At 41.2% G+C, this 17,466-nt stretch overlaps 1 protein-coding gene across 1 annotated transcript in view; it reads left to right on the top strand.

The window, feature by feature from the left end:
• Positions 1 to 17,466, top strand: part of TANGO6 (transport and golgi organization 6 homolog) — a 277,961-nt gene that overhangs the window by 90,606 nt on the left and 169,889 nt on the right. Inside the window, exons 12-13 of the mRNA XM_017850742.1 lie at positions 3,460 to 3,975; positions 6,150 to 6,207. Of these exons, the coding sequence (XP_017706231.1) occupies positions 3,460 to 3,975; positions 6,150 to 6,207 (574 nt within the window). The remainder of the gene's footprint in view (positions 1 to 3,459; positions 3,976 to 6,149; positions 6,208 to 17,466) is intronic.

Here is a 17,466-nt window from a genome sequence, read left to right as displayed (position 1 = left end):
TTTTTTTTTTTTTTTTAAGATGGATTCTCACTCTGTTGCCCAGGCTGGAGTACAGGGGTGCATCTCAGTTCACTGCAAGCTCTGCCTCCCGGGTTCACGCCATTCTCCTGCCTCAGCCTCCCGAGTAGCTGGGACCACAGGCGCCCACCACCACGCCTGGCTAATTTTTCTTTTTTTGTATTTTAAGTAGAGGCAGGGTTTCACCGTGTTAGCCAGGATGGTCTCAATCTCCTGACCTCGTGATCCGCCCGTCTTGGCCTCCCAAAGTGCTGGGATTACAGGCTTGAGCCACCGCGCCCGGCCTCCCCGTATGTCTTCTTTGGTAGGGTGGTCTTCTTTGGTAGACCTATCTGTTTAGGTCTTTTGCCCATTTTTAAGTCAGGTTGTTGATTTTCTTATTGATGAGTTTTAAGAGTTCTTTGTATATTTTGGCGATTAGTTCTTTTTCAGATATGTCTTTTACAAATATTTTTTCTCGTTCTGTAGTTTATCTTCTCATTCTCTTGACAGTTTCTTTTGCAGAGCAGACATTTTTAGTTTTAATAAGGTCCAGGTTTTTAGCTGTGTCTTTCATAGATCGTGCCTTTGGTGGTGTATTTAAAAGGTCATTGCTTTTAAGAGGTCATCTCAATTTTCTACTATGTTAACTTGTAGGAGTTTTATAGTTTTGTATTTGACAGTTAGGTTTATGATACATTTCAAGTTAATTTTTGTGCAAGGTGCAAGGTCTGTGTCTAGATTCATTTTTTCCCAAGTGCATGCCAGTTGTTCCAGCACCATTTCTTGAAAAAGCTGTCTTTCTTTTTTTTTTCTACTGACACTTGTTCCAATTAAAAAAAAGAAAAAAGAAAAAAAAGACTGTATTTTTTTTTTCCATTTAAAGCCTTTGCTCCTTTGTCAAAGTTCAGTTGACTCTATTTATGTGGGTCTATTTCTGGTCTTGCTGTTCTGTTCCATTGATCTATTTGTCTTGGCTGGTTTTTTTTAAAGAAGAAATTGTTATATAGAAGAGAAATGAAAAAGAGGCCAAATAGATTATAGATAAATTATTCTCATTTTAGATGCTTTAAAAAAGTCCACAATACAACAGAGGCACTGAATGAAGTTTAGCATAATGATAATACTAGTAAAATTATTTGAAAATGTCTCAGCCGGGCATGGTGGCTCACACCTGTAATCCCAACACTTTGGGAGGCCAAGGTGGGTGGATCACCTGAGGTCCAGAGTTTAAGACCAGCCTGGCCAACATGGTGAAACCCCATCTCTACTAAAATATAAAAAATTAGCCGGGCGTGGTGGTGTGTGCCTGTAGTCCCAGCTACTCAGGAGGCTGAGGCAGGAGAATCATTTGAACCCAGGAGGTGGAGGTTGCAGTGAGCTGAGATCACACCACTGCACTCCAGCCTGGGCGACAGAGCGAGGCTCCATCTCAAAAAAAAAAAAAAGAGTGAGAGAAAGAGGAAGGAAGGAAGGGAGGGAGGGAAAGAAAGGAAGGAAAGAAAAACAAAGGAAAGAAAAGAGAAGGAAGGAAGGAAAGAAAGAAAAGAAAGAAAAAGAAAGAAATAAAGGAGAAGAAAGGAAAGAAGGAAGGAAGGAAGAAAGAAAGAAAAGAGAAAGAAAGAGAGAGAGAGAAAAGAAAGAAAGAAAAGAAAGAAAAGAAAAGAGGAAAATTTTTCTTCCAGTGCCACATAGATTCCAGAAAAAAATTGACCCTTTCCTTAAATAACATATATCTTTGCTTTGTGTATGTACTCTCTTCTTCCTTTAAGATATAGTAACCTCTGAATGTCAGTTGTTTTGCACATGAAGATAAACTAACATTCTGTGGAGGCAGAAACTCTATCTTATGTTGATTTTGCATTAGTTAGTAAATATGTAAACAAAACAATCTGAGTGTATAGTGAAATTCTAAGATACAAACCTGACATATACCTCAAATCTTCATTTACTTGGAGCATAATGGTAGGAACAATAACAAATCTGTGGACTTACAGTGTCAAATAACAATGTTATTTAGGTTCTATGAAAATGGTTAGTTGGTTGATTGGTTGGTTGGATAATGAAGTGAGGGAGTGAATGGTTAAGTAATAAATACTCTGCCTTGTTCTAAAAAGGATTTAAGCCAGGCAAGGTAGCTCAAGCCTGTAATCCCAGCACTTTGGGAGGCCGAGGCAGGTGGATCACTTAAGGTCAGGAGTTTGAGACTAGCCTGGCCAGCATGGTGAAACCGCGTCTCTACTAAAAAAAAAAAAAAAAAAAAGCCAGGCGTGGTGGTGAGCGCTACTCAGGAGGCTGAGGCAGGAGAATTGAGCTCGAACCCAGGAGGCAGAGGTTGTAGTGAGCCAAGATTACGCCGTTGCACTCCAGCCTAGGCAGCAGAGCGAGACTCTGTCTCCAAAAAGAAAAGAAAAAAATAAAAATAAAAAGGATTTTTTTTTTGAGATGGAGTCTCGCTCTGTTGCCCAAGCTGGAGGGCAGTGGCGTGATCGCGGCTCACTGCAACTTCTGCCTCCTGGGTTTAGGCGATTCTCTGCCTCAGCCTCCAAAGTAGCTGGGACTACAGGTGCACACCACCATGCCCAGCTAATTTTCGTATTTTTAGTAGAGACAGGGTTTCGCCATGTTGGCTAAAAAGGATTTAAGATCTTTAAAGTATTCACATTTTCAGGGACTCCTAAAGCATCATCTGATAATTTCTCCAGTGTTTTCAAACAGAAAACTGTTACCGTTGATTCTTACTTTTCATTGATTGCACATACACCTTTTGGGTGGCAGTGGGTGAGGGGGGTGCTTTATAGTGAAGACCAGAAAACCTGCTAGACAAACTCTAAATGAGCTGTAACACTCATGCACCTTTCTTAGTAATAAGGCATATGACATCATTTGGACAAAACTTCCATGGAGAATAAAATGTTATATAATTTTCACTTCTACTTTCCAGAAGAAATCCCTTTCTTCCCATTGTCTCCCTGATCCCTTCCAGATCTATGGTGCACTTGCATACTGGCCGGCCACTTTAGATCATGTAGTTAAGAACAGCCTTATCTTTTCAAGGGAGACTGTGTAGGGTATTGGGTAAGAGTGTGGGCTCTGATCCCAGTTTCTTGAGTTTACATCTTACTATCTTCCAGTTTGTGACCTTGGGCATGTAACTTAACTGTTCTGTTTCCACCTGTTTAAAATGTAGATAATAACAGTCATTATATCACAGGGATATGAATGTGCGTGTGTGTGTGTTTTATCTTAAAAAAGAACCTGTATATGATAAGTGTTCAATAAATGTTAGTTATGATTATTCAACAAATGGTATTGAGTGCTGGACCCAGGCAATATACTGTTTACACCATGAGCAAGATTTGATCCCTGCCTCTTTTTCTCAGAATATGTTTCCTGGTGCTCAGGTCATATTGACATTTGCTATGTTAATTTGGGTTTGACATTTTTTACTTCATTTTGTAGTTGAAGTCAAGTGATTTTGCTGTTCTGAAGCAGTTGCTGCCTCTGTTGGAGAAGATATCCAACACATACCCTGATCCTGTCATCCAAGAACTCGCTGTTGATCTCCGCATCACCATCTCTACCCATGGAGCCTTTGCCACTGAGGCCATCAGCACGGCTGCCCAAAGTACACTGAACAGAAAAGATCCGGAAGGGAAAATAGAAGAGCAGCAACAAACCAGTCGTGAAAGACCCACTGATGTAGCTCATAGCCACCTTGAACAACAGCAGAGCCATGAGATAGCCCCCCAGACAGGCCTGCAGTCAAATGCTCCAATCATTCCTCAGGGAGTCAATGAGCCCAGCACTACTACAAGCCAGAAATCTGGAAGCATAACCACAGAACAGCTCCAAGAGGTTCTTTTATCAACTTATGACCCTCAAATTCCAACACGGGCTGCTGCCCTGCGTACTCTTTCCCGCTGGATAGAGCAGAGAGAAGCAAAAGCCCTTGAGATGCAAGAGAAGCTTCTCAAGGTGAGTAGAACACACTGTAAAGACACATGGGCTCATGGTGGGGCAGCCGTCGGGGAGCGTTCATTCAACTCAAGTATTTTTGGAGCCTGGACTATGTGTCAAGCACTGTTCTGGGCCACCCTCCAGAAATTTGTGAATTTTGTGAGAAGGCAACACTTAGATGCAGGAAAGACTTATTTAGACACAGGAAAGACTTAAACTCCTCAACTGAATATGAACCAAGTGCCAATTTTTTTTTTTTTTTTTTTTTTTTTTTTTTTTGAGATGGAGTCTCGTTCTGTCCCCGAGGCTGAAGTGCAGTGGCGCAATCTCGGCTCACTCCTGGGTTCACGCCATTCTCCCGCCTCAGCCTGCTGAGTAGCTGGGACTACAGGCATCTGCCATCACGCCTGGCTAATTTTTTGTATTTTTAGTAGAGACAAGGTTTCACCATGTTAGCCAGAATGGTCTCGATCTCCTGACCTTGTGATCTGCCCACCTCGGCCTCCCAAAGTGGTGGGATTACAGGTGTGAGCCACCGCGCCTGGCCTTCAAAATTTCTGCATGAAAGAAATGCTGTGGGCAGTCAGGAAAAAGAGAAAGTTGAAATCTTCTGGAGGATGTGGGTCTTATATGGCCATAATGAACTGGTAAAGTTTGAGCAGATGAAAGAGGGGTGTGAGAACATGAGCAAATTCCCAGAGATGGGAAAGTACCTTTTGTGGTAAATAGGTCTGCTTCAACACTGTGACTCAGCCCAGATAAGCCACCTGTTTTCCCTGGGCATCTTTAGTGGGGCATTGGGCAAAACTGGGTCTCCTCCCCTCTTCTCTCCCTCCCTCGTGGTGAAACAGCTAGGTTTTTTTTTTGTTTTGTTTTGTTTTGTTTTTTGAGACAGGGTCTCGCTCTGTCACCCAGGTTGGAGTGCAGTGGTGCGATCTGAGCTCACTGCAACTTCCACCTCTTGGGTTCAAGTGATTCTTCTGCATCAGCCTCCCGAGTAGCTGGGATTACAGGTGCCCACTACCACACCCAGCTAATTTTTGTACTTTTAGTTGAGATGGGGTTTCACCATATTGGCCAGGCTGGTGTTGAACTCCTCACGTCAAGTGATTCACCCGCCTCCGCATCCCAAAGTGCTGGGATTACAGGTGTGAACCACCCGGCTTTAAAATATCTTTTATACACCTGTTTGAAGGTGAATGCAATGAACATCTTGGAATTTTGTTTTAGCTTCATTAAACCTTCTTCTGCTATACATAATTGGTCACCAAGTCCTGTCAATTATTTTTTCCAAGAAGTCTTTCAAATGTGTCTTATCCTCTTTATTTCCGTGGCCATTACCCTAAATTAAACTTCCCTTGCTTACTCCATAAAAGATTCCCTACCTTCTGGCTGTCTTCCTAACTGGGGTAAGTTTAGGCTCTGCCTACATACTTCAGATGTGGAGACCAGCAGCCTCAAGTTGATGTCAAGAATTACTGTGCCAGCGAAGAACACAGCATTATATATGGAGCAGACACTTCCGTCTTCCTTTCTCTGGCTCTCATGTTGGGGCCTAAACCTAACATATCATGTAGTATCTTCCAGATAAGCTGTACTCACTGCAGTTGATACCCCTGATAGATTCCTAAATTGTAAGATATTTTGAGAGTAATTTGTTACTAATGTCAATTAAAGTGCTGAAATTTACAAGATTTTCAAAAATAAATTAGAACAGATTCAAAGTTATCTCAATAATAACATCTCTATCTCACTTGCACTTCCATGTGCTTTGTGAGTGCAAGAGAAAAGGATCAAATGATGGCACATTACAGTAAATGTGCCATCCATTGCACATAACCCTAAACCTTGTCTCTTGTGTGTCACAGCCCATAGTCTGTCATGCCATATGTGAGAATGTTATTCACCGTGGCTGTCATGGAAAAATGTTGAGGATTGTTCTTCCATTGCTTTCCAGGACTACTGCTGGAAGAATACAAATATCTCCCCCAATCTCTATCCTTTTTTTAACGGTTATAAAAATGAGACTTTAAGCATATATGCCATTTCCCCCACAAAACTCTGTCAGACGAGTTTCTAGCTAAGAAAAACAAGAAGCAAAGCATTTACCCCTTTGAGCTGCTGATAAGGGAGTCTCTTCAATCTTCCTTATTCTTTGTAAATCTTATCACTGCTGTATTTTGTGGTTCCAGATATTCTTGGAAAACATGGAACATGAAGACACTTTTGTATATCTATCTGCAATTCAGGGTAAGTCAGTCCTGGTTAAAGGACTTTGAGTCTGTGGACCAAAGACTGTATCATGTTTATTTGCACAAAATCCCTAAAGTCCTAGGGCCATGAGACTACGGGTCATTTTATCCATCTTCCTGCCTCCTAGCTAGGACACTTTAAGTCATAATAATAATACTCCTGGAGGGTTTCCAAAGGGTCCCTGTAGAGTTTCAGTGTCTCATAATGATGAAGTTTTTATTAATGTTTATTTATTCTATAGATTAAATCGTATTTCCTCTAATTCAAGGAGGTAAAGAATGACTCATGCATGAACTCTTATCACATTAACCTTTTATGTTAGCCGGCTACTGTCTTTTCTTTTTTTTTTTTGAGACAGAGTCTTGCTCTGTCACCCAGGCTGAAGTGCGGTAGCGTGATCTTGGCTCACTGCAACCTCTACCTCCCAGGTTCAAGTGATTCTCCTGCCTCAGCCTCCCAAGTAGCTAGGATTACAGGCGCCCGCCACCATGCCCAGCTAATTTTTAATATTTTTAGTAGAGACAAGGTTTCACCATGTTAGTCAGGCTGGTCTCGAACTCCTGACGTCCAGTGATCCACCCACCTTGGCCTTCCAAAGTGCTGGGATTATAGGCGTGAGCCACCATGCCCGGCCTCAACTACTGTCTATATGCACCTTTGCTCTCTCATTAAGCTAAAAGAACTCAGGGTATTAAATATTTTCTCATCAAAACATTTTTTGCAGTAACTTTATTTCTCTTTTTATGGTTCTTTGTTGTTCTCCACATCCCCTTTAACTTATGGGCTCCAAATCTAGAGAGGGTGTAGAGAATAAGGCACCCTTCCCAAAAGGTCCAGAAGCAGACATGGTGAGGTCAGAGTTAACTCGGTTTCCCTTGGCTCCATCAGTGAGATACAGTCGGCAGACCACCTGGGTGGGCCACCCCATTACCGTGCGTTGGCAAATTACTTAATCCCTGTGGGCTTCAATTTTTTGTTATCTGTGAAAAGGGGACTAAATAGGAATGTGGAATGGTACTGCCACTTTGGAAAACAGTCTGGCAGTTCCTCAAAAAGATAAACATAGAGTTACTACTTGGCCCAGCAATTCCACTCCCAGGAATATACCCGATAAATGAAAACATATGTCTGCACAAAACCTTGTATGTGAATGTTCACAGCAGTATTATTCACAATAGCCAAGAGTGGAAATAGCTCAAACAGCCATCAGTTGATGAATGGATAAACGAGATGTGGTATATACATGCAATGGACTATTATTGGCTATAAAAATGAAAGACTGATACATGCCACAATATGGATAAACTTTGAAAACATGGTAAGTGAAGGAAACTGGCCACAAAATACTATATTTTATATGATTCCAGTTATTTGAAATGTCCAGAATAGGCAATTTTTTAGAGACAAAATAGATTAGTGCTGTCCTAGGGCTGGGGTAAATGAGAAATAGTTGAGGGTGATAGGTAAAGGATACAAGACTTCTTTTTGGGGTGATGAAAATGTTTCAAGATTCATTGTGGTGACAGTTTCACAACTCAGTATGCTAGGAAACCATTGAGTTATACACTTTTTTTTTTGAGATGGAGTCTCACTCTGTCGCCCAGGCTGGAGTGCAGTGGCACAATCTCGGCTCACTGCAACTTCTGCCTCCCAGGTTCAAGCGATTCTTGTGTCTCAGCCTCCTGAGTACAGGTGTCAGCCACCACGCCCAGCCAAGTTAGGAGCTTTAAATGGGTTAATTGTATGGTATGTGAGTTATATAGCTCAATAAAACTGTTATCAAAAAAATAAAATAATGTTTTTTTTTTTTTGAGACAGAGTTTCACTCTTTGTTGCCCAGGCTGGAGTGCAATGGTGCGACCTCGGCTCGTGCAACCTCCGCCTCCGGGGTTCAAGTGATTCTCCTGCCTCAGCCTCCCAAGTAGCTGGGATTACAGGCATGAGCCACCACACCTGGCTAATTTTGTATTTTTAGTAGAGACGGGGGTTTCTCCATGTTGGTCAGGCTGGTCTCGAACGCCTGACCTCAGGTGATCCGCCCGCCTCGGCCTCCCAAAGTCCTGAGATTATAGGCATGAGCCACGGCGCCCGGCCAAAATAAAATAAAATTTAATAAAGGTGGAGAGGGCTAAAATTGTCAGCACCTAAGGAAATATGATGACTAACTGTAATGTGATAGATGGGATTCTGAAATAGAAAAAGAACACTAGGGCCGGGCGCAGTGGCTCACGCCTGTAATCCCAGCACTTTGGGAGGCCAAAGCAAACAGATCACTTGAGGTCAGGAGTTTGTGACCAGCCTGGCCAACATGGTGAAACCCCATCTCTACTAAAAAACACCAAAAAAAGTTAACCAGGTGTGGTGGTGGACACCTGTAGTCCCAGCTACTTGGGAGGCTGAGGCACGAGAATTGCCTGAACCCAGGAGACCGAGGTTGCAGTGAGCCGAGATCATGCCACTGCACTCCAGCCTGGGCAACAGAGTGAGACTCTGTCTCAAAAAAAAAAAGAAAAAAAAAAGGACATTAGGGGAAAACTAAGGAAATTTGAATAAATTATAAACTTCAGTTGATAATAAAGTGTCAATATGAGTTCATAAGATGACTATTCTATCATAAAATGTTTATTAATAAAAGGGGGTTTAGGCCGGGTGCGGTGGCTCAAGCCTGTAATCCCAGCACTTTGGGAGGCCGAGACGGGCGGATCACGAGGTCAGGAGATCGAGACCATCCTGGCTAATACGGTGAAACCCCGTCTCTACTAAAAAATACAAAAAACTAGCCGGGCGACGAGGCGGGCGCCTGTCGTCCCAGCTACTGGGGAGGCTGAGACAGGAGAATGGCGTAAACCCGGGAGGCGGAGCTTGCAGTGAGCTGAGAGCTGGCCACTGCACTCCAGCCTGGGCGGCAGAGCAAGACTCCGTCTCAAAAAAAAAAAAAAAAAAAGGGGGGGGGTTTAATATTAGGATTAAATGAGTTAATTCCTTGCAACTGCTTAGCACACAGTGTTCAACATGTGTTAGCTATTAATACTTTAGTGTTGTTATCATCATCAGAATCTTCACTATTACATTTACTGTTGGATGACTAGGTAATAATGTGGTGATCTCTGTAACTTCTCAGATCTGAAGCTTGAGTAGGCCGATTCTGTCAGTTATTGATATTTCATTAACTACCCTGTGGCTCACACCTATAATCCCAGCACTTTGGGAGGCTGAGGTGGGTAGATCACCTGAGGTCAGGAGTTTGAGACCAGCCTGATCAACATGGCGAAACCCCGTCCCTACTAAAAATACAAAGATTAGTCAGGCATGGTGGTGTGTGCCTGTAGTCCCAGTTACTTGGGAGGCTGAAGCAGGAGAATTGTTTGAACCCAGGAGACGGGGGTTGCAGTGAGCCGAGATTGCACCACTGCACTCCAGCCTGGGCAGCAGAGCAAGACTTCTTCTCAGAAAACAATAACAACAGCAAACTACCTTGACACTCAGTAACCTGAAACACCAATCATTTATTATCACTCATGCATCTGTAGACCCACTGAAGTTTCAGCAGGGCTCGGCTGGGCAGCTGGCCCCTCCCTGGAGGTCTCAGGCCAGCTGTGGTAGCTGTGCTTCATGTGTTCCTGATCATCCCTGAACCAGTGGCCTACCAGGGCTTGTTCTGCCCATGGTGAGAACCATGAAGTGTCAAAGAGAAACCATAAATTCCAAGGCTCCTCAGGCCTGACTCGGAGCAGACATCTTATCATTCTGCCTTTTTCTGTTGGCTAAAGCAAGTCATGAGGCCCAACCCAAAAGTTGAGGGATAGAGAAATATATGCTGTCCCTTTAGTGGGACACACTTCCAAGTCACATAGCAACGGGCATTGATGCAGTAACACCATTCTTCACGTTGATGTGTTCTGTTTACCTCCCAGAGGAAAGGTTGTCAGTGAGCACAAAGGTAACTGCAGGTTCTTACTGGCTAGTTCTTTCAGGGTATAATGTGGATATGATCTATACAGACTTAGTACTTGAAGCTTGAGAGAGCATGCAGAGGGGAAATCATATAGCGAAGAATGCGTGAGCCTTGGAGTTCTGGAATTTCTTTTCTTCTTATTTTTTTTTTTGTAGAGACAGAGTCTTGCTCTGTCACTCAGGGTGGAGTATAGTGGCATGATCATGGTTCATTGTTACCTCTAACTCCGGGGCTCAAGCAATCATACCACCTTCTGCCTCCTGATTAGCTGGGACTACAGATACATGCCAACACACATCAGGCTAATTTTTTAAAAAAACATTTTGTAGAGATGGGGGTCTCACTATGTTGCCCAGGCTTAAACTCCTAGACTCAAACAATCCTCTTATTTCAGCCTCCCCCAAAGTGCTGGGATTACAGGCATGAGCCTCTGTGCCCAGCCAAATTCTTTCTTTATTCAACAAACATATATTGTATATCTCCTATATACAAAACACTTTAGATTAACTGCAAGTTGTAATTAGGTTCAAAAGCAAAAGAGAATTTTTCAAAGGAGACAAAATGACCACCCAAAGTGGTAAAAGACAACTAGGTGAGAATGAAAGCTCTAAGAGTAACAGGTTTTAAGAGAGAAAGTAATTACCGGCAGCTGAGAGGCCAAAGAGGGCAGGAATTGAGATAGACCTGGGGGTACCAGAGACCACATTGACCATAAGTTGTGCTTATGGAAGTCAGATAAATCAAAGAAGCAAGAACCTAAAGTGCTTATAATTCAGAAGTCTCAGAACACAAGTCATCCTGTACTTTCCCGAAGAAACTGTACTACTGTCAAGGAGATGTTTTCATTGATTATTTTTTTTAAGACTGGATTTTTGGGAATGGGTAGCAGGTCATTCTAATGTGGCCACCTTGCTGTTTGGAATAAGCATCTTAGTTGATTAACCCACTGAGCTCATTAGCCTCTAGGGCCTGCTATCAAAATCACAGCTGTTGGTGTTGTGTTTGTTTTTAGTAATTTTGATTGGTGTGCAAATCAGTTAGTAGCTAATTTGGTGATGAAGAACATGAGGGGTAGAGGTGTAATTTCTGTTCTCAGCTCCCCAAGATGATGGACAAGTTTGAACTAATTGATGTTTTTGGTGCTTGTAATATGCACTTAAAAGCCAAGGCTTTAGGTGAGTTTCCCATTAAGAAAGAAAATAGCTGAATTTTCCCACCTGCATTGCCAATGTAGTTTGCCTGTGCCTGAAGCACTACAGGAACAAAGCCATTCTGGGCTCCCAGACAGACAAGACCAGCCCTCTTGTCCTGTAGTACAGGGTGGGAAGTGCCTGGTTGTGGTTTGAGTAGCATTCAGTTGTGGGGACTGTGTATTTTTAAAGTTTTCCTTTTCTGAGCTGCGTAAATGGCTCCATGTGGAAGTTATAGTATACTTTTTGCTTAATTTATTGATATTTTGTATTTCTTTTATAAAGTCTTACCAACTTTTTAGTCTAGGTGGAGAGCAGAAGAGAATAAAATACAGCAAGTCATTCAACAGCTGTATATTGATGCTGGACTTAGAAATTTCTGCGTCTATATTATCTATCACAGCAATCTGAGAACTAAATACCCTAGGAGTTAAATTTAATTTTAGGAAAAACTGTGTGTATCTCTGTTTATTCTTACTGGGAAGCAGTGGTTGACTTAGTCATTCTAGCAGCTTCTCTCAGGTACTCAATAACAGCTTCTTCAGAATTATGTATAAAGTCGCTGAGTTCCAGTTACCCTACAGAGTTTACAGATAGAGAACTTAATCTTACACAGATGAAGATAAATGTCTCCCCTTTTGTATTCCTTGTATATTCTTTCTTCACTGTTTTTATCATCATTATTATTATACAAGTAATACATTCTCAATGTTTTTAAAAAATTTCAACAAGAATGAAGTATATAAGGTGAAAGGCAGAAGCCTTTCTCTTTTTCAGAATGGGAGTTAGAATATGTCCTTGAAGTCTGGGCTCAGTGATTCATGCCTGTAATCCCAACACTTTGGGAGGCTGAGGTGGCAGGATTGCTTGAGCCCAAGAGTTCGAGACCAGCCTAGGCAACATAGTGGGACCTTGTCTCCATACACACAAAAATAAAAATTAACTAAGTGTGTTCGTGTGTACCTGTAGTCCCAACTATTTAGGAGGCTTAGGTGGGAGGATCACTTGAGCCCAGGAGGTTGAGGCTGCAGTGAGTCATGATTGCACCACTGCACTCCATCCTAGGTGACAGAGTGACACCTTATCTCAAAAAGAAAATAAAAAAAGGACACATCCTTGAGATTCCCATAGTGTACATTAGATGTTTGGGCATTTTTTCACATTTTAGTTTTGAAATAGATGTTCAATAATGAATATGATAAATAAGTGATATTTTTCAATAAGACATTATAGCCAGATTCTTTCTTTTTTTCTTTTTTTGAGACGGAGTTTCTTTCTCGTTACCCAGGCTGGAGTGCGATGGTGCGATCTCGGCTCACTGCAACCTCCACCTCCTGGGTTCTAGCAATTCTCCTGCCCCAGCCTCCCAAGTAGCTGGGACTATAGGTGCCCACCACCATGTTCAGCTAATTTTTTTTGTAATTTTAGTAGACACGAGGTTTCACCATGTTGGCCAGGTTGGTCTCAAACTTCTGACCTCAGATGATCTGCCTGCCTCAGACTCCTGAAGTTCTGGGATTACAGGCGTGAGCCACCGCACCCTGCCTATAGCCAGATTATTTCTATACTGTAGATCTGTTCATATGTCCTCTCAGTCACTTTCAATTATTTAAAGGGTATTTTGAAAGCAACAGATGCATTTTGGGGACCCAAGTGGTCCCTCTCGGTGTCAAAAGGATCTTTGGATAAAACTACCAGCCTTCTTTTAAAAGAAAAAAAAAACAACTGGGCTCTGGGCCAACCATGGGAGGTGAAAGCATGCCAGTGTGTAGAGTGAAGAGATCTAGCCATCTTGACGTGCCCAAACAAATCACACTAGCTCTTCCACCCTCTTCCTTTCAGAGAAAAGCTTTCGTTTCTGGCAAAAGAGCTGAGCAGAGGGAAGGCAAAAGCCCAGAAGGGGGAAGGTAGATACAAGATGAAATTGTTTTCACAGAGTTTCAAATTGAGCAGGATTACAAGTCTTAACTTGTCAGGAACTGAATCTCTATCTCATTCTCAGATTTCTACCTCAAATAAAATAAGTTGAGAAACCATTAACTGAAAATAATTCTGTCCCTTGAAGGATCATCTAATTGGACCTGGCATGGAAATTTGGAATGCAGTCCTGCGAAGTTTATCATCTCCATTTATGTCCTGCAAAAGGGAAGATTTCTTTTATATCCTGACCTGGTTTCTGTACTACTTAATTAACAAATAAGCATTCAGAGAATGTCTCTCATATATGCTCTCTCAGTAAATTCTCTAAGTAGTTCTGGGAAGTAGACATAATCTCCATTTTTAAAACTTCTTATTTAAGATGTAATTTACATACCTAAAATTCACCCAATTAAAACGTGCAAGTCAATGGTTTCTAGTGTATTTAAAGAGTTGTGCAACCATCACCACTATCTAATTTTAAAACACTTTTAGCATTTCATACCCATCAAAAGTCACTTTCCCTTGCTCACTCCCCCAACCCCTGGCAACCACTGATCTACTTTTTAATCTCTGGATTCGCATATGCTGGACATTTCATATAAATGGAATTATACAATATGCGGTCTTTTTTGTCTGGCTCCTTTCACTTTAGCATAATGTTTTTGAGGTTTGAGGTTTCCTTTTTATGACTTCATTCCTTTTAGTGACTGAATAATATTCCATGGTATTGCTTAGCCATGTTTGATTTATCCAGCTCATTAATTGGTGGACTACTGGGTTGTTTCCACCTTTTGGCTATTATGATGAGATCGGACACATTCAGGGTGGTATCGCTGTAGACTTGGCTATTATGAATAGTGTTGTTAGGAACATTTGTGTACAAGTTTTTGTGTGAACATATGCTTTCATTTCCCCTGGGTATATACACATACCTAGGAGTGGAATTGCCGGGTCATATAGTAAGTCTATGTTTAGCCTTTTGAGGAACTGCTGAACTATTTTCCAAAGCAGATATACCGTTTTACCTCCTTACCAGCAATGTATGAGTGTTCCAATTTTTCCACAGCTTTGCCAATACTTGTTATGGTCTGTTTTTTTGGTCAAAGCTGTCGAGGTAAAATAAAATATAAAGGTGAATCTCTATATTTAAAACATCTTATTTGAGAAGCAAGAATTGTAATTTGGTGCATACACGCAGACCTAGTGGTCTTCCATATGTCTGAAGAACACTGAGAAGGTTGGCGGTTTTGTGAACAGGAGAAATGTTACATATCATTCTGGAGAAAGATCATTGGGACTAGTAAAGTTTTGGAGATCTAGCAAGCTCTGATTAATGAGTGACAGCAGTGGGTAAAATAAGTCTTAGAGTCACAGTAGGTTTGTTTCAGTAGCTATTCGATAAAACTGGCTTTAGGCTACAACAGGCAGTTTCAAAAGCCAGGCCTGCAGGGAATTATATTTTTGCAGCAATGTTATGTGCCCTGTGTTTTTTCTCCCTGGTCTCTCAACTCCATTGTAGTTGGATATGACAGGCATGACCCAATTCTTATGATCCACTCTCACATTTTCCCCTTTTGATTGAGATCTCTTTTTAAAAGCCTTGTCAATTAACTACTTATAAGTTAGCTTAATTGTCCCTTGGAGCTAGGATGGACCTGTTCTGGTTATCTCTGTCCCACATCAGCAGGGAAGTATGGGGGCTTATGTCAGGGACCTGGGGCCACATTTGAGTAGCAGAGTCCAGAAGGAAAAGTGTTCCTAGGGTACATTGTTCTAGAGTCAGTTATCAAGTTCTGTCTTAACAGTTGTATAAGCATTAGCAGTCATCTCGAAGGACTGGGTTAACATTATTTTGTTGGGAGAGCTGGCATTATAAAGATTAAACAATCAGTAAAAGCAAAGCTGGCCAGTCATGGTGGCTCACACCTGTAACCCCAACACTTTGGGAGGCTGAGGCAGGAGGGTCTCTTGAGCCCAGGAGGTCAAGGCTGCGGTGAATTATGATCATACCACTGCATTCCAGCCTGGGTGACAGAATGAGACCCTGTCTCAAAAAACAAACAAACAAAAAAAAGCAGTAACAACAACAACAAGCTTAAAAGTTATAATATAAAAAATAACAACAATATAATAAATTTAGTTTGTAAAATGCTTTTGAACTAAGAGTCCAAGACTAAGGGCAACAAACTAAACAAATTAAAAGACCATAGTGGTTAGCCAGGCATGGTGGCGGGCGCCTGTAATCCCAGCTACTCAGGAGGCTAAGGTAGGAGAATCGCTTGAACCCGGGAGGCGGAAGATGCAGTGAGCCAAGATAGCACCATTGCACTCAGCCTGGGAGACAAGAGTGAGACTTCGTCTCAAAACAAAACAAAACCATAGTGGAAACTGGGTGAGACCTGTAGTTGTCATTAAGTAGTATGTTGTTATGACTTGCTTGAATTAAACAGAAAATTGCCAGCTTTAGAAAAGGGACCACCAGTAAATTTGAACAGTAAGTTGTGTAAGGGATATTGTCTAAGTTTTCCGCTAGGTGGACTAAAAGGATTTTTTTTTTTCTTTTTTTTTGCCATAAAGCGTGGATATTTTATTCTAGGAAACGGAAAAAACAAAACAAAACAGGGAACACATTTTTCCACATAACATTCCAGTTTAACTGACATTAATTCAGAAAAGCTAGAGCAGATATGCATGCGCATATGTATAAATATGTATATGTATATACACACACGTACATATTTTCAGATTTTAATTTCATTGGTGTTCATATCTTGATTACATGATTTTTAAAATAATTATTTGCAACTTCACACATCTCATAGAATGTCTATGCAGTCTCTCTTTGCAGTCTGCTTCAGTTTCTAGTGTGCTGTACATATCTACATCTTCTGGGTGGGACTGCCTGTGATTCATGAGCTTGAGGTCAGGCATAAACTGTGTAGCACCTGAGCTGGATTCTGATTTGGTCTGACTACAGGGATTTTTAAAAAAATATAATTAATTTCCCTCCCTCCCTCCATTCCTCCCTTCCTTCCTTCTTTGCTTCCTTCTTTCTTTCCTTTGTTTCCTTTTCTCTCTCCTTCCTTCCTTCCTTCCTTCCTTCCTTCCTTCCTTCCTTCCTTCCTTCTTTTCTTCTTTCTTTTCTTTCTTTCCTTTCTTTTTCTTTTATTTTTCCTTTCTTTTCTTTTCTTTCTCTCTTCTCTTCTCTTTTCGCTTCTCTTTTCTTTTCTTGACAGGGTCTCACTGTGTCGCCAAGACTGGTCTCAAACTTCTGGGCTCAAACTACCCCCCATGTCAGCCTCCCAAAGTGTTGAGATTACAGACATGAGCCACCACGCCTAGTCCTAAAAGGATTTTTTAGGTCAGGTTTTGTCAGGTTATCACTAACAGTTATTGACTGTGAAATTTTCATTACAGCATCTTATCAAATGAAAAGAGGAGCATTAAGGGAAGTAAGGGTCTCATGATGTTGTGGAGTCTTGTTTTGACATCTTAGGAAAAGCTGTTTGTAGCCTGGACAATGTCCACTTCTCATCCTGGTTTGTAGTTTGAATGTCACTGGTTAGGGCACTGGACCGTTTGGTGAACTTTCTATGTGGCCTATACATCAAGCCAACAGGCACAAAACTTGTTTATAAAAATTTCTCAAGTTTTAGCTTATGGGGCTTTAGGAACAGAGCAATTCCTGTTTTAGTAATTTTATGGAAGAAACTTGGATTGTAGGAACTTGGGTGATTTTAGGACCTAGACTACTCAAAAATAGATAACAATAACTTGAAAACAATGTACAGAGTTATATTCTAATAATAGGTATATTATAGCTTTCTTTTGGGAACATAATTTATTTTTTACATTAAAAAGTAAAATATTTCCTATTGAAATATAGGAATCTCACATTTAAATGATCTTGCAGCTAGGAAGCCAAACCAAGGCAGACTTTACATTTATTTATAGACTTAAAGTTTCTGGGCCTGCCAGAAAGTGACAGTTTTATTTACTTACGATAAGGCTGGGAACCCTTGAAGTCAGGCATTTTATGTGTATTTTTAAATATGACATTTTAGTCAAAGCCTTGGTAATATAACTAACATTTAAGAACAGAATTTTATTGGGTTTATGTAAATAACCATATTGTCCTAAGAATATTTAGAAATAGTTTTGAATTTTGGAGGGATTAAGTAAGGAAAAGAA

Source organism: Rhinopithecus bieti, unplaced genomic scaffold, assembly GCF_001698545.2.
Source record: "Rhinopithecus bieti isolate Rb0 unplaced genomic scaffold, ASM169854v2 scaffold_32081, whole genome shotgun sequence".
Taxonomy (NCBI): Eukaryota; Metazoa; Chordata; class Mammalia; order Primates; family Cercopithecidae; genus Rhinopithecus; species Rhinopithecus bieti.
The sequence above is the reverse complement of the archived record's forward strand: the minus strand, read 5'-3'. Positions and strand labels throughout refer to the sequence as shown.